Genomic DNA, 10,170 nt, shown 5'->3' with positions numbered 1-10,170 from the left:
CTCGAATACAAGGACTTCTTTGATCCAGTGGACAGCGGACCAGTTAAAGCAGATGAGCAGTCAGATGGAGAAGATCATGGCACGGATGTGAGCCAGGAAGAAGAAACTGATGATGAAGCCGGTGATCATGATGGTGAAGAGGATGATGATGACATGGACATTTGTGGAGGAAAAGCACCAACCACAGACAAGCCTGAAGTAAAGTCTTCATTTGAGAAGCGGCAAGAAAAGATGTGGCATAAAATGGAGGAGCTGGAGAAAGCAGCTCTCAGAAGATGGAGGAGCTGGAGAAAGCAGCTCTCACACAGAAGCCGTGGCAGCTGTCGGGAGAGGTGACGGCGCAGACCCGTCCTGGGAACAGCAGGCTTGAGGAAGATGTGGAGTTTGAGCAGACAGCAAGGATGGCTCCCGCCATCACTGAAGAAACCACACTACAGCTGGAAGACATCATCCAACAGAGAATTAAAGACGAGAACCAGTAACTGGACAGACCAGGAACCAAGCTCTGCTTGATTCAAGAAGCAGACACTTAAACCTCTACGAGAGGATTGTTTTATTTTGAGTTTTCTTTATGAATATTGGCTCCATTGTGTATATTAAGTTGAATTGTTCACGGCTTCCTGCAGTTCTCAATTAGGGGCCGGTGTGTTGGAGCCAAAATACTTTGATTTATTGTTTTATTTATTTAGCTGAATATGAGTTGTCATACCCCCTTTTTGTTACGTCATGATTAGCCTGTCAATCAGCCATGGTGGGTGGTTGTCCTGGTAACCATTATAAGCCCTGGGTGGTGATTGCACTCAGGTGCGACAGGGGGAAGACAAACAGTTTTTGACCGTGCAACCGTGCAACCGTGCAAGACAGAGAGTGGCGTTCTGTCATAAGTTTATGTTTACTTTAAATAGTGGAATTACTTTTGCTTTGACTACTGCTGATCAAGAAAATAAATGGATTGGCATATCCGACCCGGATCATAAGTCTGAGCGTTTGCATTTATGAGAAGCACGCGTCCAAACAAAATCAACCTGTTGCCCTGAGTATAGCCTATTGGTACAGGCTCTACAGCCGCCATGATTGCGAAATCAGGGGGCGGGGCCGACAGTGCCCGGAGCGTCACTGCCTGTTTACACCGGCTCAGGTACCCAGACAGGCTTAGCTTCTTCACTGATAGCCTATTCCTGCCTTCTCGCCTCTCTTTTTTTTTCCCTTTTACACTTATAACAAAAAAAGAGGGGGGGGGACGCTTCAGCCGCCCGGACTCAGCCGGCGCTTAACGCGGACTCGGCGCCCAACCACAGCTACGATGGGTAAGTGGATTCACGCTGCACCTTCTCTACACGGATCATCTCACACTTGCACCTTGACTCAGGTGGAGATCAAACTATCACTGATTACACGCCAGCACAGGTGCTTTATAGGTAAACCTAAGGGCGTGGCCGGGCAAGCCGGTGTGTCTTAAAGAAATATCCACGTACCTTGACAGCAGGGGGATCAATCCCCGTACATATGGAATATGTAACGGAGTGGAGAGATACGATAGAGAACACATGTTTGCAGGGTTTTTCTGTTTTTCTTGGGCCAGTTTGTAAAGACCAATGATGTAAAACTGGTGACACACTTTTACATAAATGTTACAAAATGCCAGTATTGAAGAGCCTACAACTGACGATCCAGAAGAAAGTTAACCCAAAGATAGTGTATTGTAGGAAGTCCAGATTTCTCTGTAAAACCTCTTTGTCTTCATGTAAATCCGATTCAGAATGTACTTCATTCACCACATTTGTTCAAACAAACAAAGAATTTGGACTCTTTTTCCAACACTTGAATATGTAGTTATACATATGTCATTACTGATCCAGATCTGAGGGTGCAGAGGTCATAAACTCAGGCCTTTTGCATATATTGACAGTATTTTGTGCCATTCACAACATGACCTGTACAGATGTATAATGAGATGGCAGTGAACAGAAGGAGATGTCTGTACTAACAGTATTTTCATACACTTTCTGTATGTTTAAAGAGTTAAAATCTATTCAGTTTGTTGAAACTCAATCTAGAGCACCACTTTTATATAATAAAATGTCAGGCTTCCCGTTAATTATTTAAATGTTGGTCAAACGGCTTATGTGCCAACATTAATTTGTATTTTTCTGGAAATGGATTTTCCAGTTTCACTAAGAACTGCATCAACACATATAGTCTTTAACACTAACAAAAGATTAAACTCTATGTTTTCTAATAATTAATCTATGGTGGTTCAAATAAATAATCTTCCTTTAAATGTTCCAATTTAAAAGTCCTATAACTTAAATTATAAACGTTGTAGAAAAGGAGTCCCATGACATGTAAAACAAAGTTACTTTCTTTTTTTCTCTTCTTCATTTAAAAGTTAATAAGTATAAAACATGCAGTTAAAACTCAAACTTGCATTAATCTGGATTCCTACCTTTGCTGCTGCTGACAGAGACTGATTCTGACTGAGTCCCAGGTCGTCTCCAACCGAAGAGTTGTGGAATCCACTTTTTACTATACTGAGCTAAAGATTCCTGTATTTGGCGGATGGCCTTCCTGTTTTCATCACAGATCAGTAGTCCTGGTACAGTCTCGTGGAAGAGGACATCAACATCCAGGACAACATTCCTGAAGGTCTCAGACCTCCTTCTCCCACCGGTTGAGTAGTCGACATTCTGGGTGTGATGCATCACAACCAGAATGATCTTTTTATTATCTGCTGACACCAGAAAAAAGAACATGAGATGAAGCTGAAGCTTCAACCTTGTTTATTAAAATAGTATTTATTCGTGTTTCATGTAACTGTTTGAAGGTTCGTTAAAAGACTACTACCTGTCTATGTATTTATACAATGGATCCATGTGTACATTAACATGGTGATTTCATGTAAAACATCAGTCCAACATGAAGTAATCTGTTGCGTACCAACAGATAAAACAGCTGGAACACAGTACCTGAAACCTTCCTCATGGCTGCTTCCACATCTGACCCAACAGAAGAGCTGATTGGACAGAAGACAATGATGACATCACTCTTCTGTGGGCTTTTGAACTTCACATGTAGCCCATCTTTAATTTGTCTCAGCAGCTGCTTTTCTGCTCCAAATGTTTCTCCTGTAGTGACTTTATGGACCTTAACTGGTGGTACATGCAATAAAATATAAATCAGGACAGACATGTACAGATGAGAAATAATAACTGCAAACTGGATCTTCATATGAGCGAAGACACTCACCCACACCGCTGGACGTTATTTTGTGCCTCCCTAATAAGACATAAAGCACTTTTAGATCATATTTAGATGCATGAAATTCACCTATGGGCAACTTGAACTTTCTGAATAAAAAATTTGAGGAAAATAAAAGCAAATATTTGAGCATTTTCTCTAATGTTCACACTTAATTCACAGTCTCCCAAATTACTACAGAATCAAATTCTGTCGTGGTCACAGCTGTTACCCTCACAAAGTCCACAAAAGTGTTGAATGTTAATCATCAAGAAATGTTGGCCTTCATTTGAGATCACTTTTTGGTGCTCTTCTTGTTTCATGTATGGAAGAACACATGTTTGCAGGGTTTTTCTGTCTTTCTTGGGTCAGTTTGTAAAGTCCAATGATGTAAAACTGGTGACACACTTTTACATAAATGTTACAAAATGCCAGTATTGAAGAGCCTACAACTGACGATCCAGAAGAAAGTTACTCAAAGATAGTGTATTGTAGGAAGTCCAGATTTCTCTGTAAAACCTCTTTGTCTTCATGTAAATCAGATTCAGAATCTACTTCATTCACCACATTTGTTCAAACAAACAAAGAATTTGGACTCTTTTTCCAACACTTGAATATGTAGTTATACATATGTCATTACTGATCCAGATCTGAGGACGCAGAGGTCATAAACTCAGGCCTTTTGCATATATTGACAGTATTTTGTGCCATTCACAACATGACCTGTACAGACGTATAATGAGATAGCACTAAACAGAAGGAGATGTCTGTACTAACAGTATTTTCATACACTTTCTGTATGTTTAAAGAGTTAAAATCTATTCAGTTAGTTGAAACTCAATCTAGAGAACCACTTTTATATAATAAAATGTCAGGCTTCCCGTTAATTATTTAAATGTTGGTCAAACGGCTTATGTGCCAACAATAATTTGTATTTTTCTGGAAATGGATTTTCCAGTTTCAGTAAGAACTGCATCAACACATATAGTCTTTAACACTAACAAAAGATTAAACTTTATGTTTTCTAATAATTAATCTATGGTGGTTCAAATAAATAATCTTCCTTTAAATGTTCCAATTTAAAAGTCCTATAACTTAAATTATAAATGTTGTAGAAAGGGAGTCCCATGACATGTAAAACAAAGTTACTTTCTTTGTTGAACAAAACTTAATCAATTACGCCTTTATTTTTGTTTTTCTTTGATCTGCATTTTTCATTGTTTTTTTCTGTGATAAATCTTATTTTAATATTCAACAAAATGAAATTGTTCCAAATTTATAAAACATAAAACATTTTAAAATTTAATAAGTATAAAACATGCAGTTAAAACTCAAACTTGCATTAATCTGGATTCCTACCTTTGCTGCTGCTGACAGAGACTGATTCTGACTGAGTCCCAGGTCGTCTCCAACCGAAGAGTTGTGGAATCCACTTTTTACTATACTGAGCTAAAGATTCCTGTATTTGGCGGATGGCCTTCCTGTTTTCATCACAGATCAGTAGTCCTGGTACAGTCTCGTGGAAGAGGACATCAACATCCAGGACAACATTCCTGAAGGTCTCAGACCACCTTCTCCCACCGGTTGAGTAGTCGACATTCTGGGTGTGATGCATCACAACCAGAATGATCTTTTTATTATCTGCTGACACCAGAAAAAAGAACAAGAGATGAAACTGAGGCTTCAACCTTGTTTATTAAAATAGTATTTATTCGTGTTTCATGTAACTGTTTGAAGGTTCGTTAAAAGACTACTACCTGTCTATGTATTTATACAATGGATCCATGTGTACATTAACATGGTGATTTCATGTAAAACATCAGTCCAACATGAAGTAATCTGTTGCGTACCAACAGATAAAACAGCTGGAACACAGTACCTGAAACCTTCCTCATGGCTGCTTCCACATCTGACCCAACACGAGAGCTGATTGGACAGAAGACAATGATGACATCACTCTTCTGTGGGCTTTTGAACTTCACATGTAGCCCATCTTTAATTTGTCTCAGCAGCTGCTTTTCTGCTCCAAATGTTTCTCCTGTAGTGACTTTATGGACCTTAACTGGTGGTACATGCAATAAAATATAAATCAGGACAGTCATGTACAGATGAGAAATAATAACTGCAAACTGGATCTTCATATGAGCGAAGACACTCACCCACACCGCTGGACGTTATTTTGTGCCTCCCTAATAAGACATAAAGCACTTTTAGATCATATTTAGATGCATGAAATTCACTGATGTGCAACTTGAACTTTCTGAATAAAAAATTTGAGGAAAATAAAAGCAAATATTTGAGCATTTTATCTAATGTTCACACTTAAATCACAGTCTCCCAAATTACTACAGAATCAAGTTCTGTCGTGGTCACAGCTGTTACCCTCACAAAGTCCACAAAAGTTTTTAATGTTAATCATCAAGAAATGTTGGCCTTCATTTGAGATCACTTTTTGGTGCTCTTCTTGTTTCATGTATGGAAGAACACATGTTTGCAGGGTTTTTCTGTTTTTCTTGGGTCAATTTGTAAAGACCAATGATGTAAAACTGGTGACATACTTTTACATAAATGTTACAAAATGCCAGTATTGAAGAGCCTACAACTGACGATCCAGAAGAAAGTTACTCAAAGATAGTGTATTGTAGGAAGTCCAGATTTCTCTGTAAAACCTCTTTGTCTTCATGTAAATCAGATTCAGAATGTACTTCATTCACCACGTTTATTCAAACAAACAAAGAATTTGGACTCTTTTTCCAACACTTGAATATGTACGGTAGTTATACATATGTCATTACTGATCCAGATCTGAGGACGCAGAGGTCATAAACTCAGGCCTTTTGCATATATTGACAGTATTTTGTGCCATTCACAACATGACCTGTACAGACGTATAATGAGATAGCAGTGAACAGAAGGAGATGTCTGTACTAACAGTATTTTCATACACTTTCTGTATGTTTAAAGCAACACTATGTAACTTTTCCACCTTAATATCATATTTCCAGAGTCATTGTGATGGTACATCAACTTCCAACAGGTTTAATGACACCTCTGTCATGGTCTGAGGGGTCTGTATCGCCTTCACTGGCACTATGTAACTTTGAGGAGCATGGTAGGAACCCTGCCACACTAAAAAACTACAAATCTTTACACCTTTGACTGCTTTACGGCATACGTCACTTCCCCCTCCTTCCCGATTCGTAGTCGAGACGAAAATGGGCGGGGCGTGGAGCGCAGCTCCGCAGAAGCTGGTAACCCGTTGCTGCGTTGTAGCTGCAGCAGCTCCACACAACAGACATGGGGAAAAGATCGCTAATGGTTTAACTTTTCACCCGTTTCCTGCTCGGAGGCAGAACCACAGAGGCCAAGTATCTGATATAACAGAGTAAAAGAGTGAAAGAGTCATCGGCTCGCTTGGATCGCGGCTGTAACGACCAAACCTTCCACACAGTAAAGCCGGAATTATGGTTCTGCTTTAAATCGACGCAGACCTACGGCGTAGGGTACGTGGCGACGCGCAACGTACGGTGCTTGTCGCCGCGTACCCTACGCCGTAGGCTCTGCGTCGATTTAACGCAGAACCATAAACAGCCTTAAACCACAAACACTCACATAGACCGGGTCGGATCAAAACACGGGTTTTATTCCCCACTTCTCCAGCTAAACGCAGTTGCTGGCCAGCTCTCTGCGGTGCAATTAACCCCAATCTTCAGATAAAACTAGTTTGTTGAGGAAAAAATATTAACTCTTATTTGTAGCTGCAGAGGAAAAAAATAATCTCACGAGGAAAACAAAAATATTGCTCACGCCTCGGAGCGTCTTCAACATAATATAGCAGTCAAAAAAAAAAGAAAAGAGAAGTAAGAGGGATACAAAACATGTACCGTATGTTGTACTATTATACAATTTATTGAAACACATGGCGAGTCAAACATTTACCAAAGCAGCTGCCAAACACTCCTAAACAAGGTAGCCTAAGACGTGGGTTGTGCAGAACTTTAGTAGGGATTTCATATGGATCCAGACCGTTAATAATCATTATTTTCTCCATATACCGCTCCCTGGCTTCCTTGTTTAAGGTATCCCGGTAAATTCCAGTTCCTTTCCAGCAGTTTAACATCTTTTTTTTTGCGTTCCGTCTGTTCACTTGGTGAAACAGAAAAGCGTCCCGTCTTCTCTCATCAAAACAAATGCACGCGACGGGACAGGAGTTTTCCGCGCTGGTGCTCATGGAAAACGTAGTGTTCTTTCTGGTAAAGCACTACCGCTTTTGTCCAAAAGATGCCGCCAAACTCAGAAAAGCTGAAAGTTACGTTGTGCTGCTTTAAAGAGTTCAAATCTATTCAGTTTGTTGAAACTCAATCTAGAACACCACTTTTATATAATAAAATGTCAGGCTTCCCGTTAATTATTTAAATGTTGGTCAAACGGCTTATGTGCCAACATTAATTTGTATTTTTCTGGAAATGGATTTTCCAGTTTCAGTAAGAACTGCATCAACACATATAGGCCGGGTTTCCCAGATCAGTTAAGTAGTTCTTAACAGCGAAAGACTTCTTTCAAACCTTCTTAAGGAGCCTGTGAAAGAAAATCGCGTTTCCCAGAGTCGCTCTTAGCTTAAGTATCTCTTTCATTAAGAAGGAAATGAAAGATGCTGCTGACCCAGTCTTTACAACCATCTTAGTGAGCAAAGACTCACAGATCCAGCCGCGTCAGGCAAAACAATATTACACCAAGCAATGAGATATTAAAACAATGCACCCCGCACAAGTTTTGATCTATTTTATACTTTAGATTTATATTGTTTAGCATTTATTGGTGACAGCAAAGGGGGGAAAAAAAAGAAAAATAAGGAATAACAAGTGTGTTCCTGTATATGCTTTATGCATTACGCACAAATAAAACGATCATCATGAATATCATTTATTTGATGATTTGGCTGCTATACAGCATGTTCTCGCTGCAAATCAACCGCGTCACCGTGCGCGAAGCAGAACTGTTTTTATGAACGCATTCGTGCGTCAGCACTTCAGTCCCCTGGACGTGCTGTCGGACCGCGCTGTCCAGGCAGCCGGGACACCGATCCTCCTGCGCCGCGCCCGAGCGCATCTATGTGATGACAGGGAAGCAGCAGCTGATCAACGGGATCCTTTGATGAATCGTTCATTACAGTCTCAAATATAATCAATGGTGTCGGTTTATATTAAAGAATCTTTTTGCCCAGAAGAAAAAAGAGCGAAGACAACGACCCATAACTATTTTCTTCTCTTGAAAAAACCCACCTGCGGGATGCAGCAGCATCAGAAGAGCAGGAATACGTGCGTGGCGGGGATGATCTCTGCAATCTGAAGCCCTCTATAATTGTAAAAAGAATTTCACTTATCACGGGTTCTTTTTGGAACATAACCCCTGCGAAAAACCAGGGATTGCTGTAATTCCACGTTGCGATTTGCGAAACTCGCCTTCTCTTGGCTCATGTTTTTGAACGCACACACACGCCCACCACGTTTCCTCCCGGTTTCTGCGTGTGGGGAAAAAAACCCTCACTGTAGCCAGAAATAACGGAGTAACGCACCGTTTGGATGAAAAAGGGTCATTGAATTATATTTATCATCTTAATTTTTCATTATAACGCACAGGCAGCAGGGAATTAATGCGTTAGGTGGAAGTGCTGCGTGTGAAAATGCGCTGATAGTGAGCGGTGATCGATTTGCCTGGCATCGATTGATTTGGTTTCAGAACCGGACAGCTGCTCCAAAGAGCTTCTGAAAGAGCGAAACTAAAGAACGGTGTTAAGAAGTCATCTGGGAAACACCCATATCTTAGGGTTCTCTCTTAGTTCAAACCTTCTTTGAACCTCTCTTAAATCCTTAAGAGAGGTTGGATCTGGGAAACCCGGCCATAGTCTTTAACACTAACAAAAGATTAAACTCTATGTTTTCTAATAATTAATCTATGGTGGTTCAAATAAATAATCTTCCTTTAAATGTTCCAATTTAAAAGTCCTATTACTTAAATTATAAACGTTGTAGAAAAGGAGTCCCATGACATGTAAAACAAAGTTACTTTCTTTGTTGAACAAAACTTAATCAATTACGCCTTTATTTTTGTTTTTCTTTGATCTGCATTTTTCATTGTTTTTTTCTGTGATAAATCTTTTTTTAATATTCAAGAGATGAAATTGTTCCAAATTTATAAAAGATAAAACATTTTAAAAGTTAATAAGTATAAAACATGCAGTTAAAACTCAAACTTGCATTAATCTGGATTCCTACCTTTGCTGCTGCTGTCAGAGACTGATTCTGACTGAGTCCCAGGTCGTCTCCGACCGAAGAGTTGTGGAATCCACTTTTTACTATACTGAGCTAAAGATTCCTGTATTTGGCGGACGGCCTTCCTGTTTTCATCACAGATCAGTAGTCCTGGTACAGTCTCGTGGAAGAGGACATCAACATCCAGGACAACATTCCTGAAGGTCTCAGACCTCCTTCTCCCACCGGTTGAGTAGTCGACATTCTGGGTGTGATGCATCACAACCAGAATGATCTTTTTATTATCTGCTGACACCAGAAAAAAGAACAAGAGATGAAACTGAGGCTTCAACCTTGTTTATTAAAATAGTATTTATTCGTGTTTCATGTAACTGTTTGAAGGTTCGTTAAAAGACTACTACCTGTCTATGTATTTATACAATGGATCCATGTGTACATTAACATGGTGATTTCATGTAAAACATCAGTCCAACATGAAGTAATCTGTTGCGTACCAACAGATAAAACAGCTGGAACACAGTACCTGAAACCTTCCTCATGGCTGCTTCCACATCTGACCCAACACGAGAGCTGATTGGACAGAAGACAATGATGACATCACTCTTCTGTGGGCTTTTGAACTTCACATGTAGCCCATCTTTCATTCGTCTCAGCAGCTGCT

At 39.9% G+C, this 10,170-nt stretch overlaps 1 protein-coding gene across 1 annotated transcript; it reads right to left on the bottom strand.

Annotated features, from left to right (window-relative positions):
- Positions 1-4,579: 4,579 nt before the first annotated feature.
- On the bottom strand, positions 4,580-9,768 carry LOC133445544 (uncharacterized). The gene is made up of 3 exons (XM_061722869.1): positions 9,513-9,768; positions 5,117-5,299; positions 4,580-4,878 (listed from the first exon to the last, which is right to left on the bottom strand). The coding sequence occupies exons 1-3, from the start codon at positions 9,766-9,768 to the stop codon at positions 4,580-4,582; spliced, it is 738 nt and encodes a 245-aa protein (XP_061578853.1).
- Between the last annotated feature and the right edge of the window lie 402 nt (positions 9,769-10,170).

Source organism: Cololabis saira, chromosome 6 (genome assembly GCF_033807715.1).
Source record: "Cololabis saira isolate AMF1-May2022 chromosome 6, fColSai1.1, whole genome shotgun sequence".
Lineage (NCBI taxonomy): Eukaryota > Metazoa > Chordata > Actinopteri > Beloniformes > Belonidae > Cololabis > Cololabis saira.
This window is presented reverse-complemented; position numbering and strand designations above follow the sequence as displayed.